This window comes from Sebastes fasciatus, chromosome 6 (genome assembly GCF_043250625.1).
Source record: "Sebastes fasciatus isolate fSebFas1 chromosome 6, fSebFas1.pri, whole genome shotgun sequence".
In the NCBI taxonomy this organism is placed as follows: Eukaryota; Metazoa; Chordata; class Actinopteri; order Perciformes; family Sebastidae; genus Sebastes; species Sebastes fasciatus.
The window spans coordinates 33,121,460-33,139,393 of NC_133800.1; the positions used below are offsets into that span (position 1 = coordinate 33,121,460).

General features: G+C 38.2%; 2 protein-coding genes and 1 non-coding gene across 8 annotated transcripts in view; 2 read left to right on the forward strand and 1 right to left on the reverse strand.

The window, feature by feature from the left end:
- Nucleotides 1-573: 573 nt before the first annotated feature.
- Nucleotides 574-7,246, reverse strand: LOC141769893 (STAM-binding protein-like A). Its single transcript, XM_074639402.1, has 10 exons — nucleotides 7,106-7,246; nucleotides 4,705-4,929; nucleotides 4,322-4,397; nucleotides 4,136-4,231; nucleotides 3,355-3,754; nucleotides 3,046-3,170; nucleotides 2,394-2,531; nucleotides 2,196-2,308; nucleotides 1,936-2,035; nucleotides 574-1,513 (listed from the first exon to the last, which is right to left on the reverse strand). The coding sequence occupies exons 2-10, from the start codon at nucleotides 4,905-4,907 to the stop codon at nucleotides 1,457-1,459; spliced, it is 1,308 nt and encodes a 435-aa protein (XP_074495503.1). The 5' UTR covers nucleotides 4,908-4,929; nucleotides 7,106-7,246; the 3' UTR covers nucleotides 574-1,456.
- Nucleotides 7,247-8,085: 839 nt separating this feature from the next.
- Nucleotides 8,086-8,157, forward strand: trnap-ugg (transfer RNA proline (anticodon UGG)). Its single transcript has one exon. It is a non-coding gene; the product is annotated as a tRNA-Pro (tRNA).
- A 2,609-nt stretch (nucleotides 8,158-10,766) lies between these two features.
- Nucleotides 10,767-17,934, forward strand: part of slc39a14 (solute carrier family 39 member 14) — a 32,718-nt gene continuing 25,550 nt past the window's right edge. For 3 of the 6 annotated variants that reach the window (XR_012594348.1, XR_012594347.1, XM_074639404.1), the window contains exon 1: nucleotides 10,767-11,033. The gene's annotated coding sequence lies outside the window, so the exon portion shown is untranslated. Of the gene's footprint in view, nucleotides 11,034-14,077; nucleotides 14,188-17,934 lie in introns of those variants that run through there. The other 3 variants (XR_012594346.1, XM_074639403.1, XR_012594349.1) reach the window with 2 other exon arrangements.

The window sequence follows — 17,934 nt, forward strand, 5'->3', positions numbered from 1 at the left end:
AAAAGCATAACATAAATAAAACAAAGTCAAGATTAACCCCCTGAGCTCAAGTAGGTTCAGTTTTAAGGCTGGAGTAAAGTTACAAATATCATAAGAAAATTAGCCTAATTAACGGAAGGAATCCATTGTTACCAACCATGGCATGCTACCAAGTTGGGAAGGAGGCTAAATAACGCTCCAAAGTTGGGCTAAATTTTGGCGAGGAAAAAATGCCATGGCCGTTTTCAAAGGGGTCCCTTGACCTCTGACCTATTAAAGACTTGACAAATCTCACTCTAAGGTGCATTTTGAACAGATAAAAAATGTGCGATTAATTGCGATTAACTATGGACAATCATGCGATTGTGATTATTTTAATCGATTTGAAAACAGCTGCGGTATTTAGTATTAAACCCATTTTCACTCTCATCCTCTACACTGGTTGCATTGTAACCCTATAGTAAGTCTATTATTTCTCTTTTTTTTCTCTCGCATATAATCTACATTTTTCTACTCTGTAACTCTGTTTTAAATTTGTACCATTTAACTAACCGCACAAACAAAACAAAGCAGAATAAATTAATCTACAATGAGTTTATTTCGACTTGGCATTTAATTCATTGAAGGTATTCTCATAACAATTATGGCTAATCATTAACTTCTTCTAACAAGCGAAGGGAGCAAACAAAACTGGTTAGAGGCTTGATGATCCACGTCGGCCCGGTGGTTAGTGATGTGTAGCAGAAGGTACATTCAGATTGCACACATGTCCGCTGAAGCACGGACACATTATACGAGTGCTACCAACCCAAAAAGCATAAAGGATAAGGAAATAAAAAAAGGTGGATCCATGATGAGCAGGAATTAAAGCAAAACCCTTTACAGATGTTGTGGAGTGATGGTGGTTGTATATAAAAATATAATACAGAGCAGCAACACTGCCTGCATACCTGAGTTACAACTGGCTTCCATTTCTCCCATCACTCAGAGCACTTCAACAGCTTGTGAAGGACACACAACAGAGATTACAAACTATAGATTTCACACTGAACTCCATGTTGCACGGCAGCGAGTGAATGTTCTCGTCCTTGGCACTTTATCTGTCAGGCAGAACCAAACTTTGATGGCATATATGAAACAAAGGTTGGGTTACCAGACACTGACACACACACATTTTTATTAATGACAAAAACAAACAGTAAGGAGCACAAACTGACAAAAACAGAGGGGTTGAAGTGAGCCAGTCTGTAGTGGATAAGTTGTTTGCTTGGAAAGTGCAATAATATGTGGATTTCTTTTCTTACAGAGCAAAAAAAAATTAGATTCACAACGTTGTTCCCTTTGAGAACAATAGAAGTCCATAAAAATGGTAAACTGGTGGTCAGTATTTGCTCAGTACCGTCCTGACAATAGGTGTTTTCTCCAGTCTGCGGTTTGATAAAACAGTCTATGAGTGTTCTGGTGGAAAAAAAAGAAATCACCGCAAATCCATCATGGACACAGTGTCGTCGGTGATGTTGACATGTCCCGCGTGCTGAAAAGGAGAAACAGATTTGAGTTAGAGTCTGCTCACAAGGCCAGAAAAAAAAATACAATATATATATTGGGGCTGTCAGTCGATTAAAATATTTAATCAAGATTAATTGCATGATTGTCCACAGTTAATTGCAATTAGTTGAAAATTAATTTTTTATCTGTTCAAAATGTACCTTAAAGGCAGATTTGTCAAGTATTTAATACTCTTATCAACATGGGAGTGGACAAATATGCTTACTTTATGTAAATATATGTATACATTTATTATTGTAAATCAATTAACACAAAACAATGACAAATATTGTCCATAAATAAACCATCTGTGAACAGTCTTAATATTAACATGGGTTTTTTCTACACTTGTTTTAAGAAAGAAAATATTTCAGTAAGAGACGAAGCTGCAGGTGGAGGTGTACTCACTGTAAATAGAGGGGGGTCTTTGCTGTGAGGGTGAAAGCCTTTCTGTCTACATGAGGAGATCTCATCTGTTCCTCGAACCGTCAAACTGAAGTAGCCGATTCTGGGACAAACACAGTCACACTTTAGCATGGAGAACATACACTGGCAGGATGCTGACAAACACGTGTAACAATGAGGAAGGAGAGTGAGCTAAAACACAAAAAATCTCCCCCCACGTGTATGGTTTATAAAGACGGGACGGCAGCAGTTTTCCGACTCACTCGTTAAACTTAGGCGAGCAGACGATAGCGATGGCTTCCGGCAGCATCATCTGATAGGAGCAGTGTGTGTGGAGGTCAACGCTGGACAGGAAGGCCGTCTGTGTGGGGTGAGTCTGGGAAACACACAGTGGACAGTTTACATCAACTCAACTACATTGTTCTTCTTTTTTCTATTTCCGTTTGTCCAACTTTACTCACATGTATCCAGCCCAGCGTGATGAGATCGTACTGGTCCTGTATGAGGAAGAGTTCCTCCTCATTTTCTGTGTCGCAATAGTCCGGTCCGCCGCTCTGCTTTGGTACGATGACGTGGGTCACGGTGAATGCATTTCTGGTCTGGAACAAACACGTCACACTGTTACAATCCTTTAAATTATGCATAGGAACCGTCTGCCAAAAAGCTCTCCAAGGACAAAATTAACAGAGCACTGACCGGTTTGCTGCTGGTAAAAAAAAAAAATGCTCGGTCATGCTCATAAAAAAAAGTGAAAGGAGCTTTAAAGTTAAACTGAACAGCAAATTATATAATTCAAACAAAAGCCACAGCAGATCTGGGACAGTGAGAGAAGTGTCAGATTATGTTCTACCCCTCTGGGGTGGGAGGTCAGCTGATAGCTCTGTTACACATTCCTTATATATTCTCTGGAAAACATCCTTTGTTTTCAACCAACACTGGAACAGAGTATCTCTTTCTTTAACCATCAATAATGCAAAATTTGTAGTTTCACTGATGATTGAATCTAATTTAAAGACACGATGAGAAACATTTTATTAACATCTAATTTATACAAATTTGATGCTTCCTGTAACAGATCTATTCAGAGGGGGAGTTAATAATACTGGTTCTTACCAGTTTGCCACACAGGATGCCACATGTTTCTACAGCTCGGCTCGTGTTGGCCTCGGCCAGCCTCAGAAAGCTCCGGCACAGCTCAGCGGGAACAGCCAACTGCCGAAGGGCATCCGACATCGTAGCTGCAAAAAACATGTAGATGAAAAAACAACGTTTGATTCTTGTGATGTTCTGAAACGAGGCATGGCGTAAACAGGTAACGAAGTAGGTCAGAGGGGGAAATAAATCAGCTCAGAAGTATAAAGACTTTAAAGCAGGAGTAGGGCCATGTTTAAATCCTCTGGAGGCAGAGAAAGATTAACTCACTGTTGTTCCCGGGGCTGACCAGAGAGCCGGGCTTGAGCGTCCGGTCGAAGGTGGGCGGGGCACTGGCAGGTGTGCCGATGGTTGAAGGAGGGCGATCGTATTGGTGGTTGGTGCCGCCAGACAGGTCCCCTGGGCTCTGCGGGGGGGTGGGGGAGGCCTGCGGTGGCCCCTTGATGCCTGGAAGGAGGGGCATGTCGGGGGAAGGCGTGGCGGGCGCGGCGAACTCCAGGAGCACGCGCTGGCGTTCCTTCTCCAGCTCCTGGCGGCGGATCATCTCCTCGAAGGCACTGAACTGCTCCTGCTCCCGCTGCCGCCGCTGCATCACGGCCACGCGCTCCCGCTCCGCATCCAGCGCTTGCTGCTTGGAATGCTCCTGCGCCATCGCCTCCTGCTCCGCTTTCTGAGAGAAAACGCATCGTATACATGCTAGTTTGAGTTGCAGCAGGAGGTCTCAGCAGTTTATGTTGCACAGTAATTCATGTAATACTGTAATACAAAATGTGACTACTCCAGTTCAATGTCATTGTTTTGGCTCCGTTTACTCGGTTAATGAACAAATGGCTCCCTTTATTACAGCCGCGGCATGCAGCTTCTGATTAATAATTCACCTCATTTAGGGTTTACACAACACACTGTAATATCTGTGTACAATGACTGTTGTATTGTACATTAGATATTTCTGTTTATTAAATTAGGTATGTTTTTCATTAAATATTCAGATTAATGTCTTTAAAAAAAAGCAATTACTATGAGGGACTATTAACACATTCATTCACTTTACCTGTTTGACCAGATGCTGTGCATACTCTTGTTCAAATCTCCGCAAAAGAGCTTTTTTCAGAATCTCTGCTTGAGGAAACGCAATATCCTTCAGTTTCTGGAGAAGAAAGACAAACTTTTCAAACAAACATTTCCTTAAAAACAATTAATAGATATTATAAGGAGAGTATAAACACTTTATGTGTACCTTTAATGTGTCCTTCTTCTCAGGTATGTTGGCGGTCTTGTACTCCCGATGTTTGGGAAGTTTTTCTATAAAGAGACTTTGTGAAAAGAAAAAGAAAATATTGTTATTAACTGATGATGCTTGTTCAAAATCATGGCCTAAACATTGTGATTCAGAGAAATGACAGACTACGTAGACTCTGGTTGGTTTTCTGAAAACAAAAACTACTCATCAATCACTGGAGGAATCACAAAATGTAGAGGACACGTTAGAATCACTCTGTTTTGAATTATTTAGTAGCCAAATTCTGAGAAAGATCTTTGTTTCAACGGTCCTGCAAGTTTCCTCTCAACATGATAATTAAACCCACAACATCAGTCCAGCCCGTCCCCGTAAATACTTACGTGATATATTTATTGTAAAGAACGAAGGCGTGCTCGATGTTGCCTTCCTCTGCGTAGACGTTAGCCATGCGGATCATCTCCATGCCGGAGCGGAAGTAGCGGCGTGGTGGCACGTCTTCATTAACCTCCACCGAGCTTCCCTTCTTGGTCAGAGCGCGGACTCGCTCCTCCGGCTGCAGACTGGTGTCGGTGTGGTCCCCCATCCTGACAGCTCAACCTGGAACACTGGGAGGACGAGCTGAACATTTAATACTGTATTCAGAAGAATCTAAAACATTAAAGGTGCTATGATAGCATTGTTAACATTCAGCCACTAGATGTCTCATTCTCCCTTCCCCGTTCCATTGCATTCACTTCACAACAGGTGGTTGCCAGGCTCTCACGTCAAACTCGGACTGTTATTTTCCACACTAACTGATGACACAGAGACACCACGTGATACCAACGTCGTTTTTACTATTGACTCACAAGTCAATCATAATAACTTTTTTAGGAAAAGCCATATTTGTATTCGGCACTTTTCTACAAGCTCTGTGAATGTACTTATTTATTTTTTAAATTGCGACACAATCACAACTCAGTCTGGAACTTGCTGGCTGAGTGTATTTCGAAAAAAAGCAATGACTCTGCTGGGAGGGTCCATTTGGTATGACTTGAGGTTTTCTACTCCTTATTGATCAAATGAAGACAAATGTGAGAATGCTTCATCAGCATGCTGACTAATAGTCAGACGGCTTGCATTGATTCTGCCATGAAGGCCTCTTGGCTAGACGGGACAGCCCACCGAAACACAGTAAAGAGAGACCAGTTGTTAACAGTTAAGCTCAAGAGGTGTGGATCTGACAAAAGGAGAAAGGTGGAGATATTTGAAAGGCGTTGTCTTTGTATTTAAAAAAATAATAATTTCACTTTTATTCAACTGTTTTTAGTTTAAACTGTTGTACAGTCGAGCCGAAAAATGATCAGAAAATGGTCTACCGCAGTGTATCAACACACTTTACAGTGATGAATGTAACTAAATACATTTACTTATGTACTGTAGTTAAGTATAAATTCAAAGTACTTGTGCTTCGCTTGAGTATTTTTATTATATGCAACATTATACTTCTACTCCACTACATCTCAGAGGCAAATATTGTACTTTTTAACTCCACTACATTTATCTGACAGCTTTAGTTACTTTTCAGATAATAATTTTTCCTCCCATTCCTATCCAGTGAAAGCCATGTATCTCCAAATTTGGTGATTTTGAATATTTGTGATAAACCGAATGACGTACTGAGAAAATCCTCCTCCTTCTTCTTAATCTAAATTATCTCTTTAAAAAGCCTCTTGGATCAGCTAGAAAATGCGTATTGTAGATTAAACTACCAAACAGCATATAAAGGAGTTCAAATGATCCCAACTTTAAACATCTACAGCAGTAAAATGCAACATACACATTAATACAGAAGTAATATTAACCCATAAACATAATAGTAAAACACTGACAGGAACATTTTACTACACAATGAGTACTTTAAGTAAATGTTGCTGATACATACTTTTACTTAAATACAGTTTTGAATGCAGGACTATTACTTGTAGTGGAGTATTTTCAGTGTGGTATTAGAAGACTTCTTCCACCACATCTTATAACCATACTTACTGCATATTTATCCTCTATAGATTCTTTATAAGCTGATAATTATAAGTACATTTCGTGTCAGAATTAGCTTAAAAACTCACTCAGAAAAGGTCCACCAGCAGATTTGACAAAAATGCAAAACTGTGGGCCCTTTAGCTCAAATAATGAGTGACACAACATCACTTTAACATCATTTAAACACCTCCTGGTCTCCTGACATGCTCTGGAAGTCATAAAAACATGTTTTGCATCATATAGTAAAACACTGACAGTGACTGCACAATGAGTACTTTTAGTTTTGATAAATGTTGCTGATACATGCTTTTACTCAAGTAAGGTTTTGAATACAGGACTTTTACTTGTAGAGGAGTATTTTCACAGTATATTAGAAGACTTCTTCCACCACAGCTTCTCACCATACTGCATATTTATCATCTTTCGTGTCAGAATTGACTTGAAAACCAAGAAAGTGTCACTCAGAAAAGGTCCAGCAGCAGGTTTGACAGGATGCTAAACTGTGGGCCCTTTAGCTCCACTAATGAGTGTCACAACTTTACTTTCACATCATGTAAACACCTCCAGCTCTGCTGACATGCTCTGGGAGTCATACAGATGTGTTTATCCCTCCTCTGGTGTTGATATCTAACCTCTCTCTGTCACTCAGGAGATCACACGACGTCGCGTTAGCCGCGCTAACTCTGCTAACTTTAACGTTATGAGTTTAAAACGGTTAAACAGCGAGCAACCATTGACTAACTTTATCTCCATTCTTACCTGATCGAGCTGTGAACTGAAGCTCCCAGAGAAACTACATATAGCTGAGTCAAAACACGATGAAATGACAGAGTAACTAAATCAGATAGCTTCAGTGGGCAGCGCCTACAGCTACACTTCCGCAATCAAATCAACTTCCGCCTGATGCGTCATACGTCATCGGAGAACCGGAAGATATCGATTTCTTTAATTTAATTTTTTTTTATTTAATTTTTATTGAACACACATTAAAGAACATACAATACATGGCAGATTTTGCATACATATAATATAACACAATATAAAATAAAATAAAACAAGGGGGATTTATATGAAATTATATATATAAATATATATATAAATTTCTCTCTCTCTCTCTCTCTCTCTCTCTCTCTCTCTCTCTCTCTCTCTCTCTCTATATATATATATATATTTGTTGATTATGTCTCAAAGGGCTTCTTATGATGTTATTTATTTATTGGTGTATTGTAAATACTTTGTTTTTGTTGTTTGTTTGTTATTGTCTGACTTGGTGCCAATCGAATTTCCCCACGGGGATCAATAAAGCTGTCTACTCTATTCTAGTCATATAAATAAACAGTCATGTCTTAATCACTGGGCATAGATTAGAACAAAAAAAAGAATAAAGAAGAGCAATGACTTCAAAAATATGGGGCATTAATCAAAACAATTAGAAACGACATATTTCCTCAGAAATCTTTGTTGCTATTTGTTGCCGTATTAGTCCATTTTTTTTAAAGTGATGAGAAACCAATATTTGAAATCACTTATAAACCACATATTTACCCATATGAATGATTATAGTAATCGAGGCAGCAATAGAAGAGTTTAAATTATCCATATAAAAAATAAGAGAAATATCACAAGGCATGGAGGATATTGATATGCTATTAATTATCAATTATTATTAGCTTAATGAAGAAAAATTGAGATAGACAGGGTTTGAATGAAAATCTATAGGTTTTATAAGACATGTATGTGGCTCGTTGGTCTAGGGGTATGATTCTCGCTTTGGGTGCGAGAGGTCCCGGGTTCAAATCCCGGACGAGCCCAATATTTGCTAAAAATAACAACAATATAGCATGCGAGGCGAAATAGCAACTAATCTATCTGTCATGATTATGATCAGTTTATGAGTCTATTAGCCTCTTTGTAACTGTCCATGTATTATTTAATTTGTTAATTCCGATCTGAGTGAATATAAGCCTAAACAGTTAACATCAATGCACAAAAAAATCTCAGGTTGTTCATAATGTCAAAATAAATATATTGCTTAAAAACATTTGATGAGAACCAAGTAAAAAAAAAACAATATTAATACAATGCAAAGTAAGAAAACAGTTTAATCCTCCTAGGAAAGACTGAAATAAACATTTTCCCAAGTGGCACAGAGCACTTTTCAAGTCTCGCGAGAGTATCAGATTTCGCAGTTTACGGGTTATCTTCTAGACACGAGCTCTTTGGGCAGCCGTGTTTTTTTTTTTTTGTTTTTTTTTTATTATTTCAAAATGACAGTATACATTGTAACAGCAGAAAACATTAAAAACATTTACATACAAAAGAAGCACAGCGAAAACATAAACAAAGAGCTGTGCCAAACATAAAAGGACAACAGAAATGAAACAAAACGAACATAAAATAAGAATAAATTAAAAAAACAATGAAAAAAATAATAATAATAAAAAAGACCCATCGAGAGTATGACAATAATTTCACTTAAAAACTTTAAAGATATTGCATACATTCATTGTTAACATTGCTTTTTTGTTTTTGCGAGGAAGAAAATTGTTGACAGATATAATTCCATTTCTTTCATAAATACAAAGAAATTAGGCTTTTTTTGGGGGTAAATTTACACTTGTGAATGTGGAACTTCGTGAGAATTTAAATTAAATTAATAAGAAAAAATGCATTACTGTCTTTGTCACTGTAATCATAGCAACCATATATAATATTTCTATAGTACAGTGCAAAATCTGAGAAAATGTTAACAAGTATAAAATATTGATATCTTTCCACAATTCACATGTAAATTTACAGAACCAGAATAAATGAGAGCAAGTTTCAGGATTGATGATTCGCAGAAGGAACAATTTACATCTATGTCACTCTTTAACTTTTGTAAGAAATGTTTCACTGGATAGAATCTGTGGATCAACTTAAAGGTCCCATATTATAAAAAAGTGAGATTTTCATGTTTGTTTGTTTTTTTATTATAAAGCAGGCTTAAGTCCTATATAAATACTGTGAAAGTATTGAAACACTCGATCCACAGGGAAATACACACAGCCAATTCAAAAACTCTGCATTTGAAACAAGCCGGCAGGATTTCTGCCCATTCGTGAAGTCACGAATATACCATATTTAGACCCTTGACACAATTTTAAACATAAACACTCTAAATGTGTCCCAGTTTATTTCCTGTTGCAGTGTATGTGAATGTCATCAGCTGACAGGAAGTACACATGGACCCAAACTGTTGCCTGGCAACGCAATTCTGTTGCAATTCCGTCAAAATGCGCTAAAACGGAGCGTTTCAGACGGAGGGGTAAATATAGGCATATTCAGACAGACAGTGTGAGGACAATAAAGTTTTTTTTTAACATTACAACATTACAACATGTTCTAGTAGAAACACAAAATACAAGTATGAACCTGAAAATGAGCGCATGATATGGGACCTTTAAAGGGACTGTTTGTAACTTTTTAAGCGTATAAATGTAGCGGGTCTGCACACATGCGCGTTCGCATATGCGCGCTCGCGTGTGGCCGGATCCTCGTCACCGCTGCCTGCTCTCCTTCACTCAGACAGCGCGCGCGTCCTCGCTGTCTCGCTCCACCTCTAGACGTGAACGCGCGCTCACTCCACACTGCAGAAGAATTAGTTTAGCTCTGAGAATATCTAGTGAATGTGCAGTGGACGTTTGTGCAGAAATAAATGCTGCAGCTCCTCCAGACCAACAGAGGTTTTCCATGTCTTGTGAAGTGACGGAGCTCCTCAGAGAGTTACGTTGTCTTCTCGTTACCGATCGGGTGCCGGTGTCTCCTCTGCTCTTTCCGGCTGCGGGCGGAGAGAGCAGGGAGACACGCTGCAGAGCCCCGCTGCCTCAGCCTGCACTTAGGCAGGAAAAGCCAACACTAGGATCAGATCTAAATCATGTTCAAGGAGAGACCTTTGTCTGGCCAGCTAACATTACTGCCAAGCAGGTGAAATATAGAGTGATATTGTGGTTTTAGCTGACGTGTGTCGCCTCACTGTTTTGAGCGATGCTCGTTCAGGTATATTTAGAGCGAGCAAGCGCGAGCTCGACGCTGACTTTCGTTGATTTCACGGCCACAGGTGTCGCTGTTAACAAGCATTTGTGAAAGTTACAAATAGTCCCTTTAAAAAAAAAAAAAAAGTATAAGTAATATAAATTCTTATTAGTAGTCTCCATTTATATCATCTAGCAAATAATAAATAATGATTAAATTGGTTATCATGCTTTCCTAATGAAGAGCCAGTTTGGGCTTGAAGCGTTGTACTTCTCACTGGATAGAATCTGTGCATCACCTTGAATGACCCCTCTTCTTGGGCCGATATGTTGCAGTACCTGCTGTCGGCCGCATGAGGGAGACACCGCCGTTTTGAAAACCCCTTTGAGGACGAACTTGTCGACGTCACCGCTGAGCCAGTAAACGACCCCTCCACATCCTCACATCCTCCACGCTGCTGCTGCTGCTGCTGCTGTGATGAGATGAGGGTTTGAATGAGAGGACGAGACAAAACACTGACGTCTGTCCTGCTGTGAATGACCGGAGACATCTTATCCACCCGCGTGTATGTGTGTGTGACACCTCCGGTCTGTCGGAGCCCAGAGAGACGCCGTTGTTGAAGAGCAGCTTGACGTCAAAGACAGATTGTTCTGCTCCCCAGCAGCATCAACGGGTAAGCTAACAGCTAGCTTAACGGTTCCTTCAGCTGGCTGACTGAAACCGGCTCCTCATTAACCTGCGGAGATGTTTTATTCAGGTTTGAGCTCACTGGAGCGGAGTTGAATCAAGACTTGCTATAGAAGCTAACATATTGTAGCCAGATCAAAGCTGTGACTCTTTGACTTATAAGATAAGATAAGAGATATCAGGGCACAGAGCACTTCTCAAAGCAATGCCACAATAAGGAGCTTTACAACACTGTAGAGACATATAATAAATAGAATGATAGACAATCAAATAAAAAAAATAATTCTAAAAAAAATAATGAAAACAATCAAATTAAAAAAAATCTAAAAAAAACAAAAAACAACCATGAGATTATAAATTTGTATTCCTTTATTTGAGTAAAATAAGTAATAGCACAGTGCAAAGTCCTGGATTTAAATCTTTACTTTAATAAAAGTATTAAAATAAAAAATCTCAGTACTACTAAAAGCATCAAAAGTAAAATGATAGTGCAAAAAAATAAGATGCATCAGCTAACACAGTAAACAAAAGAGCTAAACAGACTATTAACAAAATTGCACAAGTGGGAAATGATATTGCACAGTATGAATGCATGAATGAATGAATGAATGAATGAATGAAATTCCACATGAAAATATCAGGCATATTAAGCTATATATAAGCTACACTTTTAAAAACTCCTCTTGGTTTGTTCATGCTTTGTCTGTAATATTTGTTTTATTATGAATATATGTTGACAGCTAAATAGGTCAACAAAATATGAGTTTAATTCATTTAAAGAAAAAAGCACAAATGTTTCTCAAGCTCTAAGATAAGATCCGATATTCCTTTATTAGTCCCACAGTGGGGAAATTTGCAGTGTACAGCAGCAAAGGGGATAGTGCAAAAAACAAGATGCATCAGCTAACACAGTAAAGGAGAGCTAAACAAAGTGTAACAAATATGAACCATTTAAATAGAAGGAAGTATAAAAATAGGAGCAGTATATACAGTATTGACAATAAACAGACTATTAACAAAATTGCACAAGTGGAAAATTATATTGCACAATGAGAATTAAATTAAATTACACCTGAAAATATTGCACAGTATGAATTACACCTGAGTAGTAATAATGATATTGCACAGTCATTATACAGTATAGTGCAGTTATGAAGTTACTGTATACTTGTTGTCTTTTATATATTGTATACTCTTACCTAGTGGTGGAAGAAGTTTTACTTGAGCAAAAGTAACAATACTACTGTGTAAAAATACTGCATTCAAAACACTAGTAAAAGCTCAAATGTATTTGCATCAAAATATACTTAAAGTACTAAAAGTAAAGGTACTCCTTGTGCAGTATATTATATCACTGGCAGGGAATGAAAGTAGCACCTGGGAAAGTGGGGAAATGTTCAGTGTACAGCAGCAAAGGGGATAGTGCAAAAAACAAGATGCATCAGCTAACACAGTAAAGGAGAGCTAAACAAAGTGTAACAAAATATGAACCATTTAAATAGAAGGAAGTATAAAAATAGGAGCAGACAACTGTTATTGTCAAACAGTATTGACAATAAACAGACTATTAACAAAATTGCACAAGTGGAAAATGATATTGCACAGTGAGAATGAATGAATGAATGAATGAATGAATGAATGAATGAATGAAATTCCACCTGAAAATATCAGGTTATTGTCAGTTCTTTGGTGTGTAAGTGTTCTACTGGGAGCAGTGCTGGTACACGTGTGATATCTCCCTCCATTTATTCCGCGGGTTTTAGTTTCGTTTTTGTGAGAATAATAATCAAAAACAGAGTGTGTAGGCATGTGGGTGTCCAGACAGGATACTGGAGGAAACATGCAAAATGAGTAATAATGATCCAGTCTCATAGCATCAGTATGACTAGATGAGTGCCTCTGTAATGTTGTGGCACTCATTACTTGAGCTGAAAAGGGCCCACAGTTTTGCATTTTGTCAAATCTGCCACTGGACATTTTCGGAGTGAGTTTTCAAGCTATAAAGAATCTATAGATGATAAATATGCAGTAAGTATGATGATAAGCTGTGGTTGAAGAAGTTTTCTAATACCACACTGTGAAAGTACTCCACTACAAGTAAAGTGCATTCCAAACCTTACTCAAGTAAAAGTATCTATTCTCAAAATGTACTTAGATTAGTAAAAGTACTCATTGTGTAGTAAAATGGGCCCTGTCAGTGTTTATATATGATGTTTCTGGATTAATATTACGGCTGTAGTAATCTGTAGGTGGCATTTTACTGCTGTAGACGTTTAAGGTTGTGCTCACTTTTAGGGCTGCAACTAATTATTTTTCTTGATGAATTGATTAGTTGTTTGGTCTATAAAATGTCAGAAACTGGTGAAAAATGTCGATCGGTGTTTCCCCAAAGCCCAAGATGACGTCCTCAAATGTCTTGTTTTGTCCACAACTCAAAGATATTCAGTTTACTGTCATAGAGGAGTAAAGAAACCAGAAAATATTCACATTAAGAAACTGGAATCAGAGAATTTAGATTTTTGAGTCAAACTGATTAATCGATTATCAAAATAGTTGGTGATTAATTTAATAGTTGAAAACAGTGTAAATCTTTCTCTCTACATTTAGGGACTTTTGGAGATAGTGCTGCAAGCTACTTTCATTGGGAAAGAGTTGGCAATGCTGGGCTGGGTTTTTTGTTTGGATAATATTTAAAATCTGGCTTACTCTTACCTTATCTTTAAGTACATGTCACCTGTGGCCTCTGACCTCTAAGCTGGCCTGTGGGTAAAAGTGAGGGCGTGAGCCAGACCAAGTCATGTCCAAACCCTTTAATTTTATGGTGAATGGTGCTTTGTTGTAGACTCAGGATGAGTGGAGCTCATGGGCAATGTGTTCAGTGAACCAACATAGCCATCTTTCTCTCATCTAATGACCGTCTTGGTTGATGATATCAGCCCGAGAAACAGTAATTATGGGCCTCGGGTAAAGGTTGATGAGTCGATGCACAGCTTAACCTGCCCTTCGCTCTAACAGTATATAAAGGGATCGGGATGAGACAGTTGAGTGTGCAGACGGGAGAGGACATACCTGAGACTGCTTTGATTTAAGAAGGAAGTAGTGAGAGGCAGCTGCTGTTTGTGTGTCTCCATTCATAAAAGGTACCGTATGCTTTATGCTCTAGTATTAGCAGGAGTATGAGTTGAGTTTTGGTGTGGGATTAGCTGCTGCTCTTCTTATTTTGTCTTTATAGTATACTGAATATGTGTTGGGAAAAACAAGACCTGTCACCATGTACTCGTGATAGACATTTTTTCTGATATTTTAAAGATTAATCAATAAATCGAGAAAACAAACGGTAGATCAATTGATAATGAAAATAATTGTAAATTGCAGTCATAATACACAAGCCACAATTCCATGTTACTCATATTTTCAGTGTTTCTTCTGATATATTTTGATAAATGAAATTGTGATGTGGTATTTGATCGCAAATTAGTTTTTATCCGATAAGATAATGTCTTGACTTTATTTGTACTAGCATGTAACTATAATTGATTATATTACTAAAGCATGTCAGTTATCATGTAGCAGCACTACAGCATGTAATAAACTACTAAATGAAAAAGTAACATCAGCTGTGAGCTTTTAAAATAATGTCTTATGATTATTAATAATTAACATATACTGTAGGTAAGCGACAGTGCTGCCAGGCTGCTCCTGTCTGTACCTTTAACTCACTCACTCTCACTTATGTATTTTACAATACCGTAGATGAGTAAATGTACTCAGTATGATAACCGTACACTTTTATACCACGGTATACCTTGATACGGGTATACCGTTACAACCTTACTTGCGCCAGTCTTTTTTTTAGATCACATGAAAAATCACACTTTTATTAAAAGTCAAAATCAGGATTTTTGAAAAATTAGGAAAAACGTTATCATTGTATTTATTAAATGTTTTTCATATGATTTTTTTTACAATGCATATGTGTGCATATGTTTGATATTCAACTTGTTATCAGTTCATAGATACCAAATACTTGATTGCGCTCCTTGTAGTTTACAATATATGATACAGACATTTTCTTATCGTACTATATCTAGTCTTTGGGCACATGGAACTACTGTCTATTGCAAAAGACTAGATATAGTATGATTAGACAAACTCACTTTTTTGCCCAAAGAACACGTCCACCAATAAAAAATAAAAAAATTCGGTTGTGGGCACAATTTTGTTAATAAAACAACACTTTTCCAGGATACTTTAGAAGGTGTTATTTGGCTCATCACCATTATGTAGCACCTTAACTATTCACTAATTTATTTAAAAGCAAGTTGTGTGGGTTTCGAGTGGTTTGTTTGGTTAGATAAATCCTGGCAAAACGGGCAAATGGACCCTCGTGCACCATTTAGCGTTCAGATATCGTTCTTTCCGTATGTTGCTCACAAACTAGTTGCTGGATAAGTGTTTGAATTGGCTGCGTCTCCTGCCTTAGCTCCTGTCACACCGATCAGAGATTTTATTTCCGCTCAGTCAGGTAATGAAGTTGATGACGACAAGGGAAATTTCTGACTGAGCTGTGTTTACACAGGTCCAAAGAGCTCTGTGTGTGTGTGAGATGTGACGTTACTGCTGATAACAGATAGTTTGGTTGCCTGATGAAACCTACTGTATGGACGACATGTGAGTGCCTAGATCGTCTGGTGACAATGGGGATGAAGTGGAAGTAATTTTAATTTTCACTTTCAATTTTCAAATTGAATCCCCTTAAGGGCGATGCTGCACCCCTCCGCTGGGGATTCTTTCACAACAATAACCGGCTTGCTGTACATTATCCCTTACATATTTTCTGTTTTCTTTACTCCTCTATGACAGTAAACTGAATATCTTTGAGTTGTGGACAAAACAAGATATTTGAGGACGTCATCTTGGGCTTTGAGGAGCATTTTTCACCATTTTCTGACATTTTATAGACCAAACAACTAATCGATTAATCAAGAAAATAATCGACAGATTGATCGACAATGAAACTAATCGTTAGTTGCAGCCCTAGTGTGGATAGGAAGGCAAACAGGTGACTTTCTAAGAACAGAGAAATATTTGAAATGCCGAGCAGAGTGGAATCAGCATGCCTTTGGGATTTGAGTCCAGCAGACTGTGACTAAACATTTTCCCTCTTTTCTCCTCTGCTGCTGGCTCTCTTGTAAAACTCATATTTAACATCGTGGCAGCAGAGGCCTTCACAGTTATTGTGAAGGACTAACATCCCCGCTGCAGACTGCCTGTCTCTTCCCACCAGCCTTTATCTCCACAGTTACAAATAGGCCTTGGACTCTAGATGCAATGTGTGTCTGAGGTATGTGCGGTGACATCAGTCTGACCCGACATGCTGACATTTAAAAGCACTTTCTGTGTTGTTTTAATTGGACCGCAGCCATACTGAGACCAAGGCAAATGTCTGCCAGTGAAGAAGGTTTCTGCTCCTTCAGTGTTTATTGTAGCTTCACTGTTTGGACCTGTGCGCTCTCAATGATGATGGATCTTGCGTGTTCCCACTGGTATCATAAGTGCTTTTGCTTCCCAAACTAAAGACCACATTCCCATAAAGCCTGTTATGTCCCAATGCAAATTGATTCCACTTCTTAATCACCTTTTCCTTGGTTGTTACCAGACGTTATTTAAATATCATGAAAATAATGTAGTGCTTATTTGTAGACTTAAATGCAACGTGTACTCTGTCTTTAACCTGTGTGTCATACTGTGTGTTAGATTGCAACACAGTGTTACCTAAATGTAAACAAATTAAAAAAGCACATGTTTATCCAGGGCATGCCTGTCTTGCGTGTTTTACCCACGTCCTACTTCCTTAAGTCACTGTCTCTCCTCTCTCTCTTAATGAAAAATAAATGTGGAGGAGGAGAGCGATATCACTTTACCTCTGGCTGGTTTCCTACAGCCAGAGGCGTGTTGGAGGGAGAGGTATCGAGGCCTATTGTTGGGATGTTTATCCACTTGAAACTCTTGACCAGCGTAGGTTATAGCAGCTGGGTGATATACTACCTCTAGATAATAGATTTAGCTTCTCTTTTTGTTTAACCGTTATTTAACCAGCTAAGTCCCAAGACTTTGCTCAAGGTAGATAGTAGCACAGAAATGAGCTGAAAACCACCGGAGGACTTCCAGTAGTCTTAAATATGGCCAGTGTTATGAGCTTCTTTGATTTAATTTAGCTGTCCCTTTTAACATCTCTGGTTGTGTTAAGCCTTTGTTGCCAATGCTACAAATCAGTGGGAATAACTACATTTTGATAATATATATATATATATATATATATATTTTTTAGGATTTTTGCATTAATGTGATGAAGTTGTCATGGTTTGTGAGGTATTAAAGTACATGGATTAGCCAAAAACAGACATCCCGATCTGTTATTTTATGGAAAAATGGCTAGTAGCAGGAGAACTTGCTACATCACGGTATTTATATCTGTCCCAATATAATATAGAATTGTGTGTTGTAATGGAAGATTTTATCCATATTATGCACAAGGGCTACTACAACAATAACTTTCATTACAGATTAATCTGAGAGTTATTGTTCCAATTATTCGATGAATCATAAAAAGTATAAAAATAGTTAAAAACGTCCACATTTTTCTATAGCCAAAGGTGACGTCTTAAATAACGGTTAAAAACCCAAGGATATTCAATGGGTCAGAGGTCAAGGGACCCCTTTGAGTTTTGAGCATTATTTAGCCTCCTTCGCGACAAGCTGGTATGGCTCCAGTAGGATTGGAGGATAGGAGGACTCCTTAGGTTTTCTAGTTTCATATGATGCTACTATCTTCACTCTAGCTTTAAAACTAAGCCTGCTAAAACCTAAAAATCGCAAGTTGCTTT

Coding starts and splice junctions, on each gene's coding strand:
- LOC141769893 (XM_074639402.1), bottom strand. CDS start 4,907: ATGGGGGACCACACCGACACCAGTCTGCAGCCGGAGGAGCGAGTCCGC. Junction 4,398..4,704: donor CTTTACAATAAATATATCAC/GTAAGTATTTAC, acceptor CTTTTCACAAAG/TCTCTTTATAGAAAAACTTC. Junction 2,036..2,195: donor TGCTCGCCTAAGTTTAACGA/GTGAGTCGGAAA, acceptor TGTTTGTCCCAG/AATCGGCTACTTCAGTTTGA.